This window comes from Desmodus rotundus, chromosome 13 (genome assembly GCF_022682495.2).
Source record: "Desmodus rotundus isolate HL8 chromosome 13, HLdesRot8A.1, whole genome shotgun sequence".
NCBI classification, from domain to species: Eukaryota; Metazoa; Chordata; class Mammalia; order Chiroptera; family Phyllostomidae; genus Desmodus; species Desmodus rotundus.
In genome coordinates, this window is record NC_071399.1 from 1572993 (window position 1) to 1598791 (window position 25799).

At 47.7% G+C, this 25799-nt stretch overlaps 1 protein-coding gene across 1 annotated transcript in view; it reads right to left on the reverse strand.

Moving 5' to 3' along the window:
* CSMD1 (CUB and Sushi multiple domains 1) overlaps positions 1–25799 on the reverse strand; it is a 1050215-nt gene that overhangs the window by 815334 nt on the left and 209082 nt on the right. Inside the window, exon 2 of the mRNA XM_053916503.2 lies at positions 5032–5248. Coding sequence (XP_053772478.1) covers positions 5032–5248 — 217 coding nt within the window. The remainder of the gene's footprint in view (positions 1–5031; positions 5249–25799) is intronic.

Below are 25799 nucleotides of genomic sequence, written 5' to 3' on the forward strand. Positions count from 1 at the left end.
CGTGCTTGTTGTCAGTGTGCAACGCCAGTCCCTGCGGAAGCTGGAGACGCACCTCACCCTACATTTATCGGCGAATTCACTGGGGCGTCAGTCACCAGCCAAGCGAAAAGTGAAATGACACTCTCACCGCGTCTGACTACTGAGCTGTGCGTGGCTCCCTCGGGGCTTGGACCAGCAACGGGGACAGGAAGGCAGAATGCAGACGTTGCTAGGTCTCCAGCCTAAAGTAACCCAGATGCAACTGAAACCCTTTCCTCGCCCTTAGAAGTTCTCAAATCATAGACACCGTCCGCTCTAGTGAGCGACGCATAGGTTTCTTAGTTAAGAGTCAGTGCATTCGAACACATTATTACGGTTTATAAAGACCATAGGGAATGAAACTAATATGTTAGCAATACTTCCTCATGACTCCCCGATGTTAGTGGCCTTACCACCCTCATTTCTTACTTCTTCATTACCCTCGTTGCAGAAAATTAGGGGTAATCTCGTGATGGAGAGGGAGAGAGTCAAGGTAACTGCGGAGCCATTTTCCTGGGCCTTGCAGTGCTCAATAATCGTGGGCTAATAGCCACTGGTTTTCTACATTTGCGTGGTGCAATTTCCCTCCACAGATCCGCTTTATAGAATCTATAACCTTTTGGAGGTTATAGAGAGATTCCTTTTGAAAGTTGGGTGTTACAGATGGCAAGTAATGTCCACTCCCGTCCTTTTCCAGTTCTGAGCTGAATGAACACTCCTCCACCTTCTGAGAACATCGACGGGGCAGCCCTCATGGAGTCGGGCACACAAGCCCTGCTCCTCCGGGTCCCACACACAGAGGATGGGGCGAATGGCCCTGTACCAAGAGTACTTTAAGTCAGAATGACCCCACACGGATTCAGGGACGATTTCACAGTCAACAAGCCTGTTGTCACCAGAGAAGACACACGCAGGGCACGTTCTTTGGCCTCAGAGGATGCATGTTCTGCTGTACCTTCCGGAACACAAAGAGAGGCAAGCCCCAACAGCCCACTTCGGAGATGGCATGAACTCAAGGAGCACGTGTTCAGAGTCTATGAAGCAGAGGGAAGAATGAGGAAGTAGAGGTGATAAGCTTGTTCTCTTATGAGGTCAGGTGAAGGAATAGCCCACGCAGTCACTGAGCTGACGAAAAAAAGGAAACCTCCCATCGTGCCCCTCCCAAATTCACAGGGTGAAACCCTAACCCCCCGTGTGATGGAATTTGAAGGTGGGGCCTTCAGGAGGTGCTGAGGCCATGAGGGTGGGGTCCTCACTAATGGGGTTCCTGACCCCAGGGAGTCCTGTGAAGACACAGCGAGAAGATGCCATCTGTGAGCCAAGACGAAGGCCCTCTTGGGCTTCCAGCCTCCAGAACTAGGAGAAGCGATGTCTACAAGCACCCCAGACGATGGTATTCTGTTGGAGCAGCCACAATGGACTGAGACTCAGGGGGGAGAAATGGAAAAGGTGCAAGGTGAGCATGTCATTGGCAGTCAAATTGCAGAGTCCCTTGAATGTCAGAGTGATGTTTCCTTGAAACGTTCATCTTACTGTCACAACAGAATGGAGACAGAACTGGGACAAATATTTCTGGATCGGAGAGGGGCGAGCCTAGGGCAGGAAGGGCAGTGTGTCGGGGTCCTGGTCAGCCAGTATGCGGTGGCCAACCTACTATGGAACAAGGGCATGTTCTGTGAGGAGTAAAACAGGTCGCGGCTGATGAAGAAATGAGGCAAGATCCAAAGTGTAGGATTTTATGGCCACGAGGTTGGACCTCCGTTTGGGAAGTGAGAGGAGAGGCAGAGTCGGTGAAGGCCCGGGACTGAAACGCAGCAGGGTTGTGACAGCTCATGAAGGGGAGCGGCTTTAATTCTAGGTAACTCAACAGACTTCTGCTCCTAATTGTGAGTCACACCCTTTCTCTTAAGAGAAGTCTCCATTTACCTCTCAAAATCTACATGCTAAATTTTAACTTACTGATGGAGGCAAAAATCACTGATGTGTTTGTGTATTTTTATATGATAGTCCAAGATGATAACATAAATTGTGCATTATTTCTTTTTAAGGATTTTTTAATAGAGTGAATAATAAATGTTTCATTAGAGATCAAGTTACAATGTAAACATCAATACTGCTAGCCTCCAAATTCTATGTTTTGTTATTTTGGGATTAAATCTAAATCTTAAGTGATTTAGAAAACTATTTTTTACTGTGGCTAAACAAAAGAAATTTCTTTGTAATAAAATGCTCAAGTTGTTTCAAACAAACAGCTATTAATTTTTTTGCTGGTGCACCTTTTGCCACTGAAAATGCCTCTGAGCGGCAGCGAGACCACAGAGCCCAGTAACTGCCGGGAGGGGACAGCGCACCAACAGCTGGCACGTGAACCCTCGGACAAAGGGGTCCTTAGTGCGAACCCCAGACCTCCTGTGAGTGTTACGAGTTAACTGTGTGGGGGAAGTCAACAACTGGCCCAAGGTTCAATGGGAAACAAATAACATTAGAGTCTCGCGTTAATGAGAATTTACTGTTAGTTTCAACCCCGCCGCCCATCAGCTGATGTCGGATTGTTGCAACCTTTTCATTGTTGGCTCCAGCAACCCTCCTGCTCTCATTTCCCATTGTTATTTCTTCCGTCTTGGATGAGTAAAGACCCACCACTCCCAGCAGCCCCCGGAGGATGCCTGTTTGCAACAGGCTCTGCCTTTGTGGCCCCCTACCTAGGCCAGTGACGTCTGTGCCAGGAGGCGGCCCCACACACTCACAGAGTGTCCACAGAGGTGACTGGAGGAAAGGTGATACAGTTTAGTGGGGGGACGAGAGCATCTTCTTTACCTTGCAGGGGTGTCCAACCCTTTGGCATCTCTGGGCCACACTGGAAGGAGTTGTCTTGGGCCATGGGTTAAATACACTGTGACATACAATCACAAAAAAACCCATCATGTTTTAAGTAAATTTACGATTTTGTGTTGGGCCAGATTCACAGCCATCCTGGGCTGCATGCGGCCCGTGGGCCACAGGTTGGACACCTCTGCTTCAGGACAAGAAACGGGCAGAAATGTGGCGTATTGTTTCTCTGTCCCAAATGAAGAAACTAGAACTAACAGCACTTTGTAAGAACCTAAGACGTTTCTTTCTTATGAGCCTTCCTTGCTTTCCCTGGTAGAAGTATCAGTGAATATTGGAAGTGAGACGGCGTATGTGAGACTCACCAATGCTCACAATGCTCCCTGAGGGACAGGTGTCAGTGCAGACACCATTCACGGGGCCCCAGGTAACGTGCGACCTGAGTACGCCCAGTGCTGATTGCCGGCTGTCACCAACCCGGCAGGGAGCCTGGCCTCTACGCTTTCTAGTTATTAATGCAGAAAGTGAATATCACGTCACCGTGGGAATATAAGAGGATAGTAAACTGTTTAAAAACAGGTACTCTATCAAGTTAATATTTAAGAGATGTTTCCTCTAGAAGAGGATAGAATGATAGGAAGTGAAAATGAGAAGTTTTTTGAAGAGGACATATTTGTTAGGCCTTTTTTCAAACTGGAAAGAGATAGAGCTCCTTCTAACACAAGGTCCCATGGCTTGACATGTGAAGAAACTGTAGCCTCTTTTTGGTCATAACTCTTTGTAGTTCCTATTACAACTCTTTTTATCATTACAATGGACCGCTATTCCCTAGTAGCATCATTTGTTTGGAATAAAGGCAAATAAAGGACTGGTATTTAGAGGAGCAGCAGAGAGGAAAAGAGCCCTTTCATCGAATGATTGAGGGCAGTTTCCAAAGCTACTGTGTGCAAACATGCCACCGTGGGCCGTGCCCGTGGGACGGGGAGAGCAAGCTTCCCCGAGCGCATCCAGGAGACGACGGCGGGCGCCCTGGGACAGAAGGCAGGGCAAGCGGCAAAGGGCGTCTGCACACAGGTAGCAGGTATTTGCAGGTGGTCCAGGAAACGCTAGAAGGTGTTTCACATGGGAAAACCATAAATAAAATGCAAATAAAGCATGTTTGGAATACGCTAATATATTTAATATCTTAAATACACATAAATACATATTTATATATTAAGGAAATGTACAGATATCATTATACACTCTTCTAGCTGGAGGTTTTTCTCAGTCTCCACTATCATGAATAAAATTCATGATTTGTGTGCATTGGCGCTAACCTTAGCATCTACACCGGTTTTTTTATCTGAACAGTAGTTTCTTTTGCCTACTGCCAACTTTCCTACATGACACCGTATAGTCAAAAACTTAATTTCTAGTCAGTGCTAAATTTTAAAACCAGAGCATAAAGCTTCATTTGCCAATATGTATATACTTAAATATGCTCATCAGGTTAGCTAAGAAATTCCAATTTCTTTGAAAAGATAGTCCTCTTTCTTTTGAAAAAGAAAAAAAGGAATAGTTGTACAGGTGCAATTTCCCACATTGACAAGTAAAAAATGTAACTTAAATCTATCCAGAATACATTTTTCGTTCTTCACGGTAAAAGTCATAGATCCATAGAGAAAACTAAGGGGGAACGGAATATATTATGTACTGAGTAAAACAAAAATTCTTCCAAGATTGCCGTAGTCTTTCATGTTTTTACCCACCTCCTACGTGGTTTTTATTGAGTGTTTTCTCGGACAATATAAAGGCTGCTTTTGTTTTTTTCTGAATTGTACTCTGAGTACTCAATCGGGCTCATTTGTCTTTGTGTCATTTCTTGCAAAGCCACAGTTGCTTAAAAACAATGGGGTGTGATAATGTCACTTCAATCACCTTGACAACGCAGTTCTGCGGGGCCCGAACAATCTGGTGTTCACAAATGAAGTCAATGATTGCTTTCAGTGAGAAGTTATGTTTTTAACTACTGAAAAATGGGGCACAAATCTACAGCTTTTTCCTTTATAGGAACTAGAGAAAATTTCCTTTCTTATAAGGAGAGGAAATGACATGAAATTCAAAATATTAATTCCAATTATGTCTCAGAATCGCAGTCAAACAGCGCTATGGAATCTGCAAGGTGAAGAGCCAACACTTTACCTCACTTTCAAGTTCCCCTGCTGGAGCTGCCCGTCGTACACGGACAGGATGTCGAAGTCCTCCTCCAGGGCGAAGGTGTGGAAGGACAGCTGGATCCGGTTGCGCTCCCCGGTGAGGATGATCCAGGTGCAGTTGGCGTAGTTGGGGTAGCCGTGCGGGAACCCGGGGCTCTCGATGGTGCCGTTGGGGCCCTGGACCAAGCCTCCACAGGTCTGACCTGGGAACGAACACACAAAGATCAGGCAAAAATCAGCACATTATTTTGGCTATTGTTAATGTATGATTAAAAAAAAATTTCCAACCAGTTTCCCAATTTCTAGGATGACTTATTCTGTGATCCTTCACGAGGGGCCAACAGTGGGTTCACAGTTGTGAGTATGCGGAACAGTTTATTCTTGTCCCGTTACTTACTAATTACTCTATTATTTTCCATAGGAGCAACTGTAACTGAATGAGAAACTGCAATAGTGTTCTCCAGGACTAAAAGATAGATAATAACAACAACAAAAAACCCACCAAGAGGATAGAGAAGGAGCATGTACTACATTTGGAAGGTCATATTAGAGTGGGTACATTGAAGCCCCAGCATTCCTGCAAGGATCTCCTGTTGAAAGACGGGCACCTGGGAGATTAGGAAGAGCCACACTGGAGACAACGGTCCCGCCGACGGTATTCCAAACACAAGACAAACTCTAAAGCCCTCCCTTCCCGACCCACCCATCCGCCTCCCTTCTGCCTCCATCCTCCATCCGCCTACTTCCGCTCTGCCACCTGTCTCTGCCACCTGCCTGTCCCATGTGCTCCTTCCTGTGTATAAGCCTTCAGGGACACACCGATCTGGCCCCTGCTTTGCTGGGACGTGCTCTGCCCCACCGCTGCCTCTCACAGTGGGCCTGCCGTGGCCACCCCTGCATCACCCAGACTGACGAAGAGGAGCAGGGACCAAAGTCGAGACCGGTGGACTGTTTGAACTGCCCGCGTGAACGCACTTGAATCGTGTTAACTATGCACACGGCCCTCACCAGAGGGGACAAAGGAAGTCCTCTCGAATCGTTCCAGTGTTGCTTTGTCTGAGGTTGGCCCTGAAGGAGCCCCAAACACTATTTGCAATGCTTTATTGCTTCTTTACCGGGTCATTGCCCACCAACAGGTTCATGAGAATCTACATGTTCTGTTTAATTTTAATTTTTTCTTAATTAAGAATGATTAAATGCATTGGGGTGATGGTTAATAACATTATATAGGTTTCAGGCATACAATCCTATCACACATCATCTGTATGTTGTACTGGGTGTTCACCCCCCAAGTCACGTCTCCTTCCGTCGCCATTATTCCCCTTTACCCGCTTCTCCCTCCCCCACCCCTCCCCTTCTGGTAGTCACCATATTTTTGTCTGTGTCTCTAAGTTTTTTTTCTTAATCCCTTCATCGTTTTCCCCAACTCCCCCAAAGCCCCTCCTTTCTGATAGCTGTCAGCCTGTCCTCTGTATCTCTGAGTCTATTTCCACTTTGTTAGTTTGTTTTGTTCATTAGATTCCTCCTGTCAGTAAAATCATATGGTGTTTGTCTTTCTCGTCACTTAGCATAGCGTTCTCCGGGTCCATCCACGCTGTTGCAAAAGGTAAGATTCCCTTCATTCTACAGATGTGCTATAGTATTTCATTGTGTGAATGTACCACAGCTTTTGTATTTACTCAGCTACCGATGGGCCCACCACAGGCTGCTTCCCAATCCTGGCTATTGTAAATAACGCCGCAACAAACATAGGGGTACATGTATTCTTTCGAACCAGGGTTTTGGGCTTCTTTGTGGTTAATCTCCAACATTTATAAAGAACTTACTCAACGCAACACCAAAAAGAGGAAACAATTCCATTGAAAAATGGGCAGAGGACCTGAACTTAAATGTTTGACAATAATAATAAGAATAATAAGAGAGTTTTGAAGGAACCCAAGGACATGCAGATTACTGCATGTAGTGTATGTACCTGAATACATGTATTATCCCAGCTTTTATTATTGGACTGCAAATATAAAATTATTTCCAACTACATTTTACACTTAAAAATATTTCACAATAGTAGCTCTCAGTGAGCTGAACTTGTTCACAGTAATATTATCAAACGTTTGTGGGGGTGTGCTAAATCTTCATAAAAAAGATTTAATGAAAGGGATTTAAGAGTTTAAAAACCAAAGAACTAATAATAACCCAATTTTCCACTAAATTTAAATCTAAGAATAACCCTGTAGCAAGTGGATATTAAAGCTGTGGGATTTTGAAAGGTCTTTAAAGAAAATAGCTTTCCTGGTTTATCTAGCAATTCTCGCTTCACTGTAAATCAAAAAGTGAAGCCTTGATTATAAATTGGAGGAAAAAATAAATAAATTCAGCAGAAGAAGTGTCAGCTGGAAAGCGTTCACTGTTACAGACCCGTCATGGTGTAACAGGTGGTCAGCAATGAAAATGTTCTCCAAGGAATAACACTCAGGCTGCATTTGGGGACCAATTAGTACAGCGCGTTTTGCAGACTGAGTCAGTTTTGATCAGTGGATGGACTTCTCCACAGGCCCTGTTAGAAACTTGTGAATTCTCCAAAGTCCTCCGACAAGACCAAAGAGACTTCATGGGGCAGTGAACCGAGGAGGTTTTGAAGAGGCTGTTCCCGAGGAACATTGTGATGTAGGTGGTCGGAGCCAGAGACGCCCAGGACAACGCTGAAGAAGAACAAAACGGGAGGTTTTATGCTACTTAATAGCACATGATATTATGGGGCAACAGTCATCCAGACAGTGTTTAGTTGGTGCAACCCGAGGCGGAGAGCGAATGGAATGGAATAGCAGGCCCCCGACAAACCCACACGGGGAAACAGTGGTCTTCTCGATAGATGGAGCTGCCGATCAACAGCCAGGTGGCAAAGACATCACAACACCTCGCAATGTGCACAGACACCCGTTCCAGATGAACGCAGACCTTCACCTGAAACGTGAAAAGACGACACTTCTGGGTGGAAACAATAGAAAAAATGTCTCCGTCACTGTACGGCAAGCAAGGGTTTCTCAGAGAGAATAACAGAGGAATAATAAAAGGAAATAAGACAATAAATAAAAGTAAGCAAAACAATAAAAGTAAAGGGTGACAAGGAACTCCAAAAAATAGGCTGTATTTACAATGCATATGTTCAGTGAGTGACATATTTATGATTTAATGAAGAAAACGTCCAAATCAGTAAGAATAAGGCGACACGCTGGCAAACAATGATTATAGGCAGCTGGAGATTCGGAGTCAAAGGATTTTTCTCCACTTGGAAAGAGCCCAGTGGACCATGGAGGGGAGATGATTCTGCAGCTCCGAGCCCCCTGTCCCCAGGCCAGGGCCCGGCTGCCCTCACCTGTCCTGGAGCTGGAAGAGCAGCTTGCGCCAAAAGGAAACAAAACTGACTTCTTTGGCCCTTCTTTTTAGAAACAATGACCCCGCCTCCTAACTCTCCTTCACTCCATGCAGCTCTTGGTCCCACCAGGAAAACGCAAAAGTTCTGCAATTTACTCAGTATCTCCAGCCTCGTGAAAATATCTCGATTTCAATAAAAAAATAACCCATATGAAAATAATCACTTGCCTAAGCAATAGTCCCACAGTGGTATTGACTGGCACGCCTCAGAGGAGCAGCACCATTTAACATCTGTGCCAATATTGAACTGAAGGACTCCTGCTTAATAACCATGACCCCGGAGCCATGGATCTCGGCTCCTTAGGATCCAGAGAAGCTTCCTGCTTCCTAACACACTCACTTATAATTAAATTAAAATTGTCTCCAAATGGAAATCCCAAGCTGTACAGCGATTCTAATCGATGCATGTAAACGATGGACCACCTGCGCTCTCCATGGGTACCACGGCTTAATCCAGGCGTCCTGTTCACCGTCTGTCTGAAATGAAGACAGCTTCAGTGGCAGCAAGGGCTTCCAGCTGAATGAGATAAATCCATGACTGAAGGTATGCAGGTTATAGACGACATCTGTGTGCATTGCCAGATCACTCATGCGCTTTCACATGAAGACAGAGCGTGGGGCTTGCCGCCCATCAGCCCCCGCAGCAAATGCCAAAGCTGCTGTGTCTCCTCAAACATCATCCCCAGCGGAGCTCTGAGCCGGCCTTCCTTGGAGGGCCCTCTGCCTCTGGGCGTCCACCCTGATGGGTGTTTGCCTGGGACACAGCACTCACAAATATTCTACAAATGGTTTCTTTTTTAATGGCTTACACGGATGCTTGATCTCAATCTTAGCCTTGAACAGAGCTTCAAAGAAGCAGAGTATTTGAACTGGAAGCAATGTTAATGAACAAACTTTTAAATACTGCAATTATAATCATACGTTAACATATTGCTCCACAGGAATTGGTTGTAAGGGCGTTTGTAAGTTATATTTCCTACGGGCGATGAACTAATCCACAGGGTTTTGGTGATCATTTTGATCTGTTAGCGAATGTTCTGTTATCTTTACAGGACTGAAAATGCAATTATCGGCAGAGAAAATGTCTAAGGGTCTTTCTACAGGTACCGATGACGGCAGTTACCTTCAAACATCAAAGCCAATGAGACAACCGGAAGTACCCACATACACGGCCTGGCACAAATAATGCCCCTTTTTATTACAAAATCTTTTGTTATAAAATCATAAGCATGTAGTTCTGTAACATCACAATATCACACTCAAGCACACCCTATTGCACCCATATTATTACCCTACCAACCACACTCAAGCAGGCCTTCCTTCTGCTGGTCAGCGTACATGTAGTATACATGTAAATTGCATATACACCGTAAATCCACGTCAAACAGAAACAACCACACAGAACTGTACACACGGCTGTTTTTATTTTCTACAATTCACACAAAACATCATCGCACAACTCAGTACATGCTGTAATTGTTACAAAGCGGTGGGCAGTGATGTTATATATCGATTCTGTCTCAGTGAACCTGGGGAAACTGGTGGCTAAGTCATCTAGCCGTGGAATTAGACCTTGTGAGATGCTTGGTCTAAACCTGAAGTAATTAACAGAATGTTAGATACGGGGACCCACAGGGTTAATTCAGTGTCGATTCCTACCCAGCCCAGAGATCCCCAGCACCCCACTTCCGTACAGAGGATCCAGCTATCACCTGTCACTTCCATTCTGTCGCCGACTTCTGGCACCGGGCGGTGTTGTCCTGCACATTTTCACACGGAGTCTTGGTCACCCGTGACAGCAGGTCCACGTGGTCTCATGGACGTGGACATGCACACGGAAGTGAGGTGGGGTCTTCTGACACTGAGCTCTGCTGTCTGCCCCACGAGATCTCAGCCGAGTCACCAGAGACAAGCACAGTGCTTCCCACGTGCTGCTCGACACTGCAAGGACTTCCCGGTGCCCGTGACAAGGACCGACTTCGACCACCCCGCGAGACCGCGATGGACTCAGATTTTGGAACTCTAACTTCAGCCCTTCTTTGTGACTAATCAATGCCGCGGCAGGGAAAAGGTATGAAGCAGCATCTAAAAATGTAAGAACCGCTCACAACCCCATGACCGAAGACAATTTTGCTATCACTCTCTGACCACTTTCCTAATCTGCACTTCCTGCTTTTCAAATGACGTTGCGTTGGCCGATGCGTAACATGTGGGCAGTGTGCTTCTAGAGCTCAGGCTGCCAGACCTGCGCATGAGCTGGGCTGAGGACGTGTCCTGCTCGCTTGGCTGACGCTGCTCTTTATTCTGGGAGGTTCAGGAGATCACCCTGCCAGGCAAGGAGACCCAAGGTATACACCAAGGAATCCTACTCAGCCATAAGAAAAGAAGAAATATTGCCGTTTGCGACAACGTGGATGGACCGTGAGAATATCATGCTATGAGAAATAAGTCAGACAGAACAAGTCAAGAACCACATGATTTCACTCCTGTGTGGGATGTAAAACTGAAAGCAACAACTGAACAAACAAGAAAAACAAAACTCACAGACACAAACAACAGTAGGGTGGTGACTAGAGGGGAGGGGTGGGGGCAAGGGTCCTGGGGCCACGTGTGTGGTGACAGAAGGAGACCTGACTATGGGTGGGCGCTGTGGTCTTCACTTGAGCCATTCGTTTTCTTTAAGGATGAAGGAGTAGCACCTGCGTTTAGGTGGGTCCAGAAGGTCAAACGTCAGGACCCCTCAATCCTGCTGATGGGAGGGGCCGTTTCCTGCTCAGGGTGGTGTTTCGTGAAGCGGTAGACATACCAAACACACATGAAACCTTGCATTGTCCTCGACAGTTTCATCCATTGATTATTTCAGGTTCTGCATTATTCGGAAAGTGATTCATTGCAGAAGGACCTCGACTCACAACGCCCTTCCTGGAACGTGAAGGTGTTTCAGAATTGACGTCCTCAGGCATTTTCTAGGAACAGCACACCCTGAAGGACGTCTTAGAAGCAGCCTGTTTCTCAGGTTACCAGGAGCAGCTGCTGTTGGCTCCAGTAACTGCCAGGCTTAGGGTGCTTGGTGCAGTTTTCACCCCAAACTCTTAGGGGAGATGACTCACCAATGAGCAGGGGAGAAAAGTAGCAAAGCCAGAGACACCTAGGCCTGAGAGGGACAAGGGACAGTTCATCCCTAAGGGCTGGGCGGTCCCCAAGCAAGGCTGCACAAGAAATGCTTCCACTGCCCAATGCTTATCAAAGAAAACAGGGTTTTGTACCAGACTGTGTAAGTACAAATGACCTTTGCTCCCTCCACTGAGGTCTGCTGGGGCCTAGGCAGGTCTGCTCTGCTTCACTTCTTCCCTTCCCTGGAGCGCACCCAGCTCGTCTGCGCCTCAGGGCCTTGCACGGGCTCTGCCTGGATCCCCTCGCATCCAACACCCGTGTGGGCGACCGAGCTGACGGTCCTCCCAGACCCTCTACCATGGCTCATGGCCCTGCTCCCTGCTGCACTTCCGTATGGTCACACCGTGACAACACCCTGCTTACTTATCCACTCACTGGGTGCCTGTCTCTGTGACGAATGTGCCGACTTCCCAAGAGTGAGAATACATGCTGCCTGATTTTTACCCTCATTCCTCAAATAGTGCCCGGCACTCGATGTTTGATTACTGGAGCCCGTGGGTAGGTTAGGGCATGTGTGGGGAGGCAGCGATGCTGGTGGTTTGAATGAAATACCTGTGCACACACACACACACACACGGAAAGAATCTGTGGAAATACCCAGTCATGGTCCCAGAAGGAAGTTGAATCGTGGAACACACAGAGTATGGGGTCGTCATTCTGCCCCCACGGAAAAGGGCTGGAGAGCTCAGTCCTGGTGGCCAGCAGCCTGGCCGTCAATAGCCCCTTACAGAAATTTAAACACTCTGTGGTTTATTGGAAGGGAAGCTCCCTCCTATGCACCCCCCTGAGCCCCTCACCATGTCCTCCCACGTGCCCGGGAAGGGGGTCACGATTCAGGGCGTGGGGCTGCATGGAGCAGACCTGGACCTGCGTGGCGGTGACGCCAGTATGGCCCCTTCGAGAGTGCACCCAGGGAGGGGACTTCAGTGAATCCCAGTACTGGAGTGCAGCTACCAATGGCAAAGCACTTGCGTTCGTGGTAAGGAAGCCATTCAGTGTCTGCCCACTCTCGACAGACAAAGCGGAAGGACACGGTGCATAGGGCAGGGCCCAAACCAAACACAAATGTGATCCCAGCCAGTGTGGGCCACTGGGGACTGAACAGTCACCTGGTGCACACCAGCATCGGATGGGAAAGGAGGACGGTGCCCGTTTGGGTGGGTAGGAATGCAGCCCACTGATGAGAGTGCGGGGCTGGAAAGGGCCAGGAGGGTGCCTTCGCCACCCACTGAGCCCAGCTGTGCGCTGCAGACCAGCTGCCTGAGAAGGTGCTGGAGAACTTGATTGACAGCGGGATGCTTCATGTCTTGGATGAGAAAACATCATATGAGCAATTTGCACGACGGGCCAGACACTGAGTAAACAGCCATGGGGACAACGGGAAACAAAGGTCCAGTTTTTATGGATTTGCTGCTGTCACCGACCTTTACCCACGAATCTGTATCTGTGGTCACAGCCTTTCGACTCTTCGCTGGCCTCTGTGCTGTGGGCAGGAAAGCGAAGCCCTGGCCCCGGTCCCTCACTGTGTCTTGGTTTTGTGATGTTTCTGATGCAGCCTTGCATGATACTGAAATTTCAGGGCAGACTGGGGTTTGTTGTACAAACTACTTTGGCAGAAAAGGAGCTGCAAATCTTTCAACTCTGTGGTCTTGAGCTGAAAAATACACAGTCTAAGTTGACCTTGTTTTTCATTTTACTCCTTTCTACTTGGAACGCGAGAGGCCTGCACCCCTTCACTGTAGTTACTCGGTTTCACCTGGATTCTGTTCTCCTTTGTCTTACCCTGGTTCAGCTTCCAAGGTTCTAGACCAGAAAGAAGACGCGGGGGGAGAAATCGCCGCTGCTAGATAAAGACAAGTAACAGGAGTGCTGATCTCTTTAGCAGCAACATGCCAGCTGGGTTGGCCTCGCTACAACTACTCTAAAGGAACCAGAAGATTATGCTCACAACTTAAATATTTATAACAGGAAAGAATCTGGGCCCGGCGATAAGGGCCATTTGCAACGTTGACAGATCAGCTCTGCACAGGGAGTCCAGACGTCAGAGGAGAGGAGACGTCTCGGGAAACCGCAGCATGAGGCTACGCATGCGCAGTGGGAACGTGGAAGCTACGACGAGCGCTTAGCTTTCAACCATGAACAATATCCTACTGATGCACAGAACCCATCACATCACACACGCGCACATGGAAGAATGCAGGGAGCCGAGGAGAACTTGAATATAAAATAATAAACAGGGTGTAATTAGCAGTAATTAAAAAGTTGCCGAAGTGGGTGCAGGGGGTCCAAAGGTACAAATCCCCAGTTACAAGATAGGCGAAGTCCTGGGGACATGGGGACAGCGTGGTGACCGTGGGTAGTAGCACGGTGAACATTTGAAAGTTGCTGAGAGTAGATCTTCAAAGTTTTCATCACAAAAACCAGCCTGTAGCTGTGGTTGGATGTTAACTGGGCTGACTGTGGGGACCACTTCATAATGTTCACACGGGCCGAGTCACTGTGTCGTACACCTGGAACTAACGTGATGGCATGTATCAGGTGCGTCTCAGTAAACAAAAACAGCCACCTAGGCTAAATTAGGGCATCTGCAGGAAAAGGGTGACAGGCCTCTCTGCGGGCGCCTCGACTTTTGAACTCAGCCAGCCCATGGGGAAGGGCTGTCCCTGGCTGTGCCGTGTCCCTGGGCCCCAAACGGTCGCCATCCTGGGTCTTCCCACGCAGCTGGGGTCCAGTCATCAGGGAAAACAAGACTTTGCACAAACTCCAGTATGTCGGAGACAGGCAGACAATGTCGAGTCTGTCCTTGAGTCCTACCGCACACTTCCTCGTCAAGGACTAAACTCCCCTTGCTCATCCGTGTCCCAGCCCCCTGCATGGCGAAGAGCCTCGGCCGGCTGTCACGCACCTTCGGGGACAACCTCACTCTCCCAATTTCTGCTGAGCGCAGAAGACATCCTGCCATTATTCCATGAACAGGACACTCGAGTTCAAGTACTTCTTTTAGAGTTAAACCCACACACCTTGTCTGCAGGTGTACCATTTAACAGGCGAGGTGTGTGTTTATCAGGGGGCCCAGTCTGATTCACTGAACAGAACAAAGAGATGTTTGAACAGGCTCCTATCTCAGAACGCACGCAGCCTGTGTGACAGGGACCTTAGCTTGCACGGACAGTCCCAGCACTAACTACAGAAATGCAGGGGTGTTACACAATTGTCTGGTCTGGTTCCCTGAGGCACCGAGAGCAGACTGCACTGGAGAGTGTCTGAGTCTCAAGTTTCCCCTGAGACAGAGAGAAAAGATAGAAGGAGTTCGAGGCAGGAAGAACTTGAAATGTAAATGTGTTTGACATCCTATTTCAAGTAAAGCAGAGGGGATGAGGGGAGGTATGGGGAAGAAGTGATCAATTCTATTTCCAATAATAAAGAATTAAGAAATTGCACTATAGGAGTCTTCAAAAGAAGGTACAAGAAAATAAAAGCTACAAGAAAATAAAACCAATTTCTGTTATATTTGGAGACCAGTGGTAACTGTGAAGCAGTTTGACATTGTTGCTCTAACTCATTCAGATCAGCAAGGTTTTTGCTATAAACGTGAGACTACCTTTCTGGCTCAACTAACTGTTCCTCCCTATTTAGGGGGGGGTGGGGATTGCCACCGAGTGGGGCTGGCAGGGCCCACCCCTCCACCCCCCAAGTTAAGAAGAAGTTCTCCCAGCGGGCAGGGCTGAGTGCAGACTGAGCCCAGGTGAGCGGGCAGGCCGCTGTCCTCACAACAAGCATCTCCAACGCTTGTTTACGGGACACAGAGCTCCCCTTTCCTCACCACAAATCGGGCGGATTGATAAAACTTCCCAAAATAGACGAGCTGGTGATGATACCATCTGACAGCGTTAGAGCTTAAGTGACTTTTCTGCTCTGCCGAACTCTGGCTAGGGGAGAGATAATTTGACCCACTGCTAAGAAAACTCTGCCGCTGAATGACCATCGCTAATGCACAGGTAAATTAAAAGTTTTGCTATTAGTAGGTTATTAAGAAACTTAATGGCTATTTTCATGCAGCAGCAAGAACACAGGAAAGGTAGTATTTTTTCTCCACTACTGAAAATTGTGTTCTTGTGGTTTAATTCACAATAGTAGCTTGTCACTCTCCTCTCTAGGCAAGTTCTAAAATCTGAGTTTTAAAGGAAGCAAACACAGGCAAAAGAGTTTGTAAAATAGACCTCAGACCCCCGATCATGGGTGTGTCTATTGGTTTCAGAACAGAAACGTTTCGTTGTGATTGATGACGAGCATTGAAATAGACCCAGAGAACAACTCACTGGAGTCAAGACCACCGCAGGGGCCTCTGATCTCAGCAGGACACTCGGGTAGTTAAGGTGCCCCAGGCTGGAAAGAATCACAACACAAATGGCAGAAAGGAAATTCCGGAGGAAAATCTATTTTCAAACACATTTCGCCGGAGCCCCAAAGCATGCCGGATATCATTTGGAATTTGAATTCAAGCATTCGCAAATAACTGGTGTTTATCAAGTGTCACGCTTTTAGGGTCCTAAAGAAGACTTGCATTTTTCATATCGCTCCTCATATAAAAGATCTCGGCAGCCACTTTTCTCCGGAGTGTGTCACTGAGGGCATTTCACGACGGAGCTGGGTTCATACAATCAGGATTACGACCTTGGCTAGGATTCATAAACAAATTCAGCAAACTTGTAGAGTCTGCCTTCAAAGGTGCATGTACTGAGTGTGTATTTAAGTTAAAGATTTTTTAAAAAAAAATCAGTCAGTTTAACTTACCATATTAAAAGGCTAAAGTATGAAAACCACATAAATCATACAATTATATTGATGAATGCAAAAAAAAAACCCATTTTATGTAATTCAACATATATTCAGGATAAAATCACCTGAAGAATCAAGGGGAACTTCTCCCAACTGATAAAGAGCTTCTATAAAAAATGTATCACTATAATTATACTTAATGGTGAAAGACCATTTCTTAAGATTCTCCTAAGATCAGAATAGAGAAAGTATATCCACTCTCATCACCTTGATTCAACACACTGACAGATGTCCTCAACCCATGCAATAAGGCAAAAAAAAAAAGAAGAAGAAATTAAAGTCAGGCAGGTAAGAAACGGGGAAGCGAAAGCGTCCATATTTAGAGATGGCATGGTTGTCTCTGCAGAGAAACCAGGGAATCAACAACAAACTCCTGGAAGTAATATATATGTTTGGCAAGGCTGCAGCATAAACAGGACAAATTTAAAAAGACAGTGCCATTTAAAATCATCCAAAATAATTGGGTGGAAACCCAAGAAAACACAAGATACAGTGAAATGAGAGAAATGTAAGTGAACGGAGAGATGCATCATGTTGGAGCACTCAGTGTAGTCAAAATATCAGTTCTCCCAGAATTAACACATAGGTTTGACAAAGTCCCTTTAGAATCCCAGCCCAGCTTTTCCATGCTTACAGGCAACGGCGCTGTAACACACACGGGAAAGGCAAAGGAGCCAGGATACCTAGTGATACGCAGGCAGGTTCACACAAACGCCTGCACCCAGATGTTTACAGCAGCTCTATTTAAAACAGACAACAGCTGAAGCCCCAAGGTTAAAGCAGTAAAAGGTTAAATAAACTGTGGTACATCCATAGCACGCGACAGCACTCGGCCGTAGAAACGGATAGACTGCTGACTCGCGTGCATCCACCCGGGAGAATTCCCAGCAATCTCTGCTGAGTGGAAAAACCCCAAAAGGTTACATACTCAGGATTCAATTCATACAGCGTCCTTGAGATTAAAAAAAATTGTGGAAATGAGGGACAGGTGGATAGGCACCCTGCGCGAGGCGGAAGTGGGCTCAGGAGGATTGTGGGGGTGGGCATGTGACCTCAGTGGGGACGGGAACGCAATACGCCCTGGTTGTACTGGCATTAGTACCCTGGCTGCTGCATGGCACGTGGCTTTTGAAAACGTCACCATTGGGGGAAACTGAGTAATGATACGGGAGATACATCTGCATTAATTTTTGTTAGTACTTGTGAATCTCAATCTATCTCCAAATTAAAAAAATTAGGAAAGTATATACAGACTAAGGCAAATTTCTTTCTCATAAGAATATTAAATCCTGGTCATCTTAAATCCAAAAAAAACACCCCACATTGGATTTGAGAATATATTGGTAGTAGGTAACACAAATTGGCTGAATCCAATCTTAGCGCGGAGGTGAAGAAAGAGTGCCTGTTTCAGTGAGAATGAATATACACACACACCCACTGATGGTTAGCGATACTAACGCATAGTGTTACTGTGATATACTTACCACAACTTTTCTGTTTGGTAAGCTCACATTTCATTAACAAATACATCACTGACATGCAGGTCAAATGAATAAATGTGTTTAGACTTTACAGAAGAGAAATTTGGGGACGGAGAAACATCACACACAAATTAAACTTCCTGAATTTTCCAATATACTGTGATGAAATGTGTAAATTGCAAAGAAAATAACATCCCTCCAAAAAACCCATAAATAGTTTCTCATAACTTGGCATGCCTTCAAAGTCACACTGGAATAATTTTTTTTGATAATTGATAGCAAATTTAATAAACATTCTTACTTGGTAGACAAATAAGGGGTTTCTAAAAATAAGAGACCGCATCACTCAGAGGAAATGAGGAAAGACTTAGGGGACAATTTTTAGGAACGTGCATTGTTCTGGAAATTGCTGAGGAAAAGGATTAGGTTTTACAAAAAGACCACATTGGCACACTTTTCTTTTAACAACACTAATTTCTTTCTATTTTCTCAGTGAAGCACTTTGTCTCTGCAGCCCGGTGCCGTCCCCTCGTGAAAAGCCCATCTGTGCTGCAGCCACTTTCGCGGGTGTCCCTGGTGAATGCTAATGCGAAGATGCCATTCACGCCCGGCAGTGGCCCTCGGAACCGGCTCTGTTTCTCACGCTGCGTTCTCAGGAATACAAACTGCCTTTCAGCAGTCCCTTCTCCCGGTGCGTTGTTGTCAGGGACACCTCCACACCCTGCTGCCAGGCTCCACGCAAGCACACCTGCCGCATATTCCCAGGGGAGCGTGCCACCCCTCCCCACCCCAGACTCCCACTGCCGACGGGACCGTGGCCCTGCGTGATCGTGCATCGCTCTGGGCCACTCCTCCGGGTGCCGGAACCCAGGCCACGGTGAGCGTCCCGCAGTGAGAGAACAAAGGGACTGCAAAGAAGGGGCCTGCCAGGGGTCTCCCTCAATGTTATTGCCTGCTCCACATGGAGAAGGCATTTTCTTTTCTTTCTTTCTTTCCTTTTTATTTTCAGAGCGTTTGTGCTTCATCCCAGAACACTGGCGTGGCCTTGATCAGTGGAACCTGCCCAGCTGCCAGCTCCAGGGCAGGGGCAGGGGCTGGGGAGCATGTGGACAAAGGCCGCTGTGCTGATGCCCACGGGCCACTCCATGGGACCCTCCAGGACCCGGGCTTGGTGCGGCCAGCCTTGACCACATTACCCCTGCCTTATTTTTGCTTCCCATTATTTAGGATCTGTTGGGTTGGCCACAAAGTCCATATGGTTTTTTCCTTAAAATAAGACATTCTCATTTTCATCAATAACTTGATTGACTTGGATATTTTGAGTCTGTCGGGTCCCTCCCCCATGGCATAGTGTTGATTGTTCTCAGTTAAAGTCTCGATTTGATCGCCATCAGCTTCAGCTGGTCTACTGACCGTGGAGCATCGTCCAGCAAGGACTCTCCAGCATGAAACTTCATAAATCTCTTTTGACACGTTCAATCAGTCACAGCACCTTCTCCACACACTGCACAAATCTTTTTTGCGTTTCAGTTGCATTTTTACCTCTTGAAATAATAAAGCATACTATGCCAAAAATGTTGCATATTTTCTTCCATCTTCAATATTGAAATGGCTACACAAAAATACACCAATTTTTTAAGTTTATTTTTGAAATGCATATTGATATGACAGCTGTCACAATACAATCTAACAAAATTGTTTTGAAGGAAGTTAAAGACAACTAAACACTACTAGAGAAATCACATGGAAAAAAGCAAACAAATTTTTCGGTCAACCCAGTATACACACCAGACACCACAACTAGAGTGAGGAGGAGCTTCCTGGACAAAACCCTTTGTTTACTGGGGGGAGGGGAACAGTGCTTTTGATTTTAGACGGGGAGCAATGTCGTAGTGTGTTTGTCTTTCCCTCAGGACTAATGATGTCGGGCTCCATCTCATGTGCTTATTTTTCATCTGTACGTTGTCTTCAGTGAAACACCTTTTCATGCGCTTACCCATATCCTAATGGTATTTGTAATGCCAAGGAAAGCCCTTCGTTTTAAAAGCGAAGGAGCAGAGCAACAATTTCTAGCAAGTGCAGGAGCATTTCCCTTCTCTGCACAAGCCCTGGGACGGTGACAGCTGAAGGCTCAGGCCATGTCCAGGGACGCGTCCCAGCCCTGGGACTTCAGAACCGCACAGGCTCCTCGCCTGGTTCAGTAACACAAACAAACAAGCAAACAAAACCAGCCTGAGACTCTCGGCTGAGATCCTGCTGCCTCCCCCACTGTGCCCCTGGACCCCTGGACGGGACACGGGTGGGCTTGCCCAGGCATGAACCTGGCCAAGCTCGGTCCCCACGGGGCTCTGTAGGGGAGCAGCACCGTGACCATGAGGTGCCCTCTGGCCCTGTCAGGGTCCCTCCCACACTGTCACACGCACCAGGAGGACAAAGAGAGACGCTCCAGGTTGCCTGGGAGAGCTTTTCATCTTTGCAACACTGCAGGGATGTTTAAAAAACATTGAAATACGCTTTCCGAGGTCCTCCTCGGCACACCCACGGCGTCCACAGCTCTCCATGGCGTCTCCTCCATATTCATACCCTCCCCTCGCTGTGTTCATCTCTGTCTTTTCCAGCACATTCAGTCTGTCTCTTTTGTCTCCTCACATCATGAAAGCTGCTTCTTTGATTCTTCTCTTCCCGTGTAGCTATTATTCCTGAAATTGAGTCAACTTCATTTCTAATTCATCTCCTTAGATCTCCCCTCTTCCTTTCAGGCTTATCATTGGCTGGCTTGTTCCAGCACCCCAGAAGCATACGGCAGACACAATATATGTGATTGTAGAAACTTTTTTACTCGTGAACTAAGTTTTTAAAAATTTAGAGTATGACGCTGTCAACTATTTTTGACTTGAAAATGTTTCCTGTTTATTTTATTAAACTATCTTTATAGAGTTCTGTTTTCATCTTCTTAGGGTTGGAGGCGGGGGCGCTGCAATGGTTTCCCCAAAAGAGGATGGTTCAAACAGAAATGTTTGGAAGGGCATCCAAGAAGAAATGTGTCTCAGAAGCCAAATCACAGAATCTCACTGGGCTCCTGATGCTTCGGGAAGAGACAGAAGAGACACAGGCCGAATGCCCCACACTCCTTCATCCTTGCAAGTCCTGTGTTTAAGGGTGTATAAGTCTCGGAGATGCTCAGCAGAAGACGTGTCGAAGTTGCCTTGCGCTGGTCCAGGCTGGACCAGCCCATTTTCTGGACCTCTTTTCAAGGAAGCCCCGTGTAGTCAGAGACCCACTCTGCCCCCTGCTGCACTCACAGTGACGCTCTCCAGCGAAAGCCCCTTTCCCCATCCTTCTGCCACCTCGGTCCCTGTCACTCCTGTCACTAATTTAGAACAGGAGTGGACTTCACCCGCGCCCCATTGCCTCGGCTCTCATTGGCCACTTTGCTGCCGTCCTTGACCTTGGCCCCGTTGAACAACAGACTTTCTTCTGTTTGTGACACTGTCACGATGGTGGCAAACAATGAAACCTGTTCCCTCCAGGTAAGTGACACAGTCGGCCAGGAACCGTGTGTTGGGGACAGTCAAGAAGCAAACCTGTTGTCTCAGTGAGGGCTGTGACAACCAAATGCTGCCGGCGGGATGGCTCATGTAACAGTCATTTCTCACAGTTCTGGAGGCTGGAAGCCCAAATCAAGGTGCCAGCCAAGTCGGTTCCCTCAGGAGGACACATTTCCTAGCTTCCTGATGGCCCTTTCGGCTGTGTCCTCGCACCACAGGCACCCAGACAGAATCTTCCTGCCAGGGCTGCACTCCCATCACGAGGGCTCCGTCTTCAGGCCTTTGTCTGGATGCAATTACCACCCAGAGGCTCCTCCTCCAAACACCATGCACTGTGGGCCCAGGGCTCTGACTTGTGCATCTGGGGGCGCAATTCAGTTCTCAGTTTACCTAGGGAGGGACAGCCTGCTCTTTGTGTGGGAGACAAAGTGTTCCTGAAAGAATCAGGACTCTGCAGCGCAAGAGGCTGGGGACTGACCTCCCCGTTGCGCGGAGTCCTTGGGTGGCCCCTGCCAGGCTCCCACTGGCCTGGTGTCCTGGGACTCCAGCAAGGGAGATGGGTGGAAGCCTCAAGGGGACATTTGCGCCCATGTTGGAACCTCCTCGATGAGAACAGGTTTCGGGAATCTTTTGATCTCTCAAACGAAAACTGCCCCAGGTGCTTGTCCCTGGACCTGGGCTCAAACCTGAGAGGTGAGTGGGGATAAGCTCTGACTGGAGGTGACAGTAAAGGAGGGGCGAGCCTGTCAACGTTCCCAAAGTAAAGGCAGACTTGGGAGGACGGACAGAAGATAGCTGCCTTGCGCAGCCAGCAATCCAACACCGTGTGCAGACAACAGGGAGCGACCCATTTTGTATTATTGCTTTGAAAATGTCAGTAAAAGTCATTAGAATAATGAAATACATACCTATAAAAGGAATCACCAGCAATAAAAGAAAATGGATGACTATCACTGAATCCTAGGATGAATACGAGGTGCCAAATATGCAGAAAAACCAAAAACAAACCAACAGAAGGGCCAGGTGCTTGACCAAAGAGAAGAAGGTTCACGGGCAGGGAGGAGAACAGAACTTGACTGTGTACAGCACCCCCCACACACTGACCTGCACAGTGACCTACACACCCACTCCTCCGTGGGAAGTGGGGAAAATCCTACTGAAGGAAAGAGAATTGTACCCAGAAGAAAAGAAAGACAGGGGACAGAGAGGGAGAGGGAGGTGGAGAGAGGACGCATGGTCTCTGACAGAACATTTTGGAGGGGAAAGGGTGAGAAGAATGACCCACAACAGAAATCATGGGGGAGAAATAGGAAAGGAGAGAAACGCTTGCCTTGGCATTTGATGAACGTGAAGGCACAATCTTTTTTTTTCTAGATATTCTGCAATACTCTTTGTAAAAAAATTGATTTTTTTCCAAATACACATTACTTTGAATATTACTTGTATCAGTTTCAGGTGTAGAGCGCGGTGGTTACACAATCCCGCACTTTACAAAGTGGTCCCCTGACATTTCCGGCGCCCACCTGGGCTGCACTTCACACCCGTGACTGTTCTGTAACTGCCAGTCTGTCCTTCTGCACCCCTCACCCTTTTCACCAGCCCCCAGGCTCCCTCCCCTCTGGAGACCGTCCTGTTCTCTGTGTCTCTGCGTCTGTCTCCGGTTGTGTGTTAGTTTATGTTGCTCTCACTTCCTGCTCTCTACTCATGAACTCGCTGATCAGTCTGGACTTACTTGACCCCACGGAGTCACAGGACAGTGGGACGATTTCACAGGACCGGTCCAAGGACAGTGTGGAGCATCATCCGAAGCAGCCTCAGGGCTGGAAGGGGGGACCAATGCTGAGAAAGGGCCGTCAGTGCGATGCACAGGCAGCCGTGCCGAGCGGAAAGGGTGTCACAGGAGATTGAGGAGACGACGCCAGCACTGCCAACACTGAGCTGAGCGCACATGCGAGAGCTGTGCCCGTCTGCTTTGTCCCGTGTCCCTCCATAGCCTCCGCAAGTGCCTCGGTGTCTTGTGAACCACCGTCCGTGCGTAGAGTCAGAGATGATGTTCTTTCAATGACCGCCAGAGACACCACAGTCACCGCACCTGTGTAGTGCGTTGAGGTGGCCAATTGTTTCCCCAACACGAAGTCCCCACATTGTCAGACCGACAGGAAAAGCCCAAAGGGAAGCCGAGTATGAAGGGGACTATTTGTTGTCTGGACATGCCTGGGTCAGACAGGCCACAGTCCTCGCTCACACCTGCGGTTCTGGAAGTGTGTCCTCCCCTCTGGCCCTTACAGTGGGCCGGGACAGCAGGCCGGGACGGCAGGCCGGGAAGCGCTCAGGCCCGCTGCACTGAGCGGTAACTGCACAATCAGGCTTTGCGTAAACAGACAGGTCACCTTCCACAGTCTGGGCACAGGGGGGCCCAGACCCTGACTGAAACACACGGAGTTTTGAGGGACTTGGGAGTGAAGACAAATTACGCGGTGCCTTTGCTCCTTTGGGTGACGACACCCTCTCTATACACGCTGAGACTCAGTTAACCACGCGTCTGGTCCCCAGCCAAACACTCAAGCTCCTGGGTCCACCTGCCCTCCCTATCCCAGGATGCCCTCTGTGTCCTTGATGTGACCTCCCTCCCATCCACCCCTCACCTGCTTCTCAGAGCTCTGCCACCACCACCCTGCACCCTTATCCCTACCTACACCTCTGCTAGTCGCCTGGCCACCAGGTCCCACCACTCCTGCTTTCTGCACACATCTCCTCGATTCTAATCCGCCTGCATCACCAGCACGATTTCAGGACCCGCTCTCAGCACGCTGTCCAGGCGACTTCAGCTCTGCCTCCCTGTTCCTCCTCTGCACACTCCCTGGTCCAAGCCACAGTCCGAGGGTAAGCAGGCAGTGTTTCATTCCAGGTTACCCAGCCTGTCAATGCCATTCCGTCTTCCATGTCTCCCCATCTGTCTCCCACGCTTCCTTCCCTGAGGTTGCAGTTCTCTAGCCATGAAAAACTTGCTTTGTGTTTTTGAGCAGAGTGTTCACTATTTAAAATGCCTTTGAACATGGGGCTGCTCTTCCTTCCTCTCTCTCTCCGCCCCACCCCATCTCTCTCTGACTCTTCCCCACTCCCTCCTTCCCACACACCACACGTTGCTGAGAGAAAGTCCTCTTTGTAATCAGGCTCAATCGAGCAGACCTCCTCGGAGGCCTTCACAGGGCCCGCACAGTTTGTCTGTGTAACAGTTATCGCGGCTGCAGTTTTACATTTCTCCCTGGGACCATGAATCAATGTCTCTCTCCAACGAGACTGTAAATTGCATGAGTTCTGCTTTTAATCACCGTGGTGCTCCTGGGCCCCATTAGAGTTCTTGGCAGGTGATGGGTGCCCCGTAAATTCTTGTGGGGAAGAAAAAGAGAAGGAGGGAATGAAGGGAGGGAAGGAAGAAGGAAGCGAAGAAAGAAAGAAGGAAAGAAGGAAGGAAGGAGGAAGGGTAGAAAGAAAAGAGGGAGAAAGGAAAGAAATCAGAGTCTCTAAAATGATAAATTTATTAAAACTTATCATCTCGATGTTGCAAAGGAACTATGAGATTAATGAAACTGTACACCGGTTTTCTGGGCATAGAGCACTAGAGACAGTGAAAGGAGAGACACAGTCCTGCCATTTGCTGGCGATCAGTGACAACGATGAACAAATGACTATGGAATGCGTGGTGACTATCCCAGTAACAGTACACACACACTCAAATTAAATAAACTCTTTCATCACGTTGGATGGAGTCACCATGTAAGAACTATCATGTATTTATTATCGCTGATAAGCCAGACCGCTCTGCATGGTAGTTTTTATGCTACTGTGGAATCCATGATCAGCGAATTTCAGAAAGAGGCCTTTATGTTGAAGGAACCTGATAATATGGCTGGGAACTAAAGTGAAGAAATAAATTAAACACAGAGCGCACCATCACAGAGGTAGGTTATCTGTGTATTTACTATAGAAAAGGGCAACGTGACGATATTTCAACATCAGGCATTTGAAGTAGAGACACTGGAGGAGGAAGCCCATTGTTAACAATGCGTGTTAATTTAGAGTCATATCGACAGCAAGATTGTCTCCTTATCTGATTTTTACCAGTAAGCTGTAATACATAGATGGCAAGGGTCCGATCTGCTCCAGGTGTGCCCCCAGTCATGGCCCAGTGTGTCCAAGCCTGTCACCTAGGACAGTGAAGACCAGTGATGCTCAGTGAAGGAATGAATGGCATGGACCCAGGTGGCCCCAACCAAACC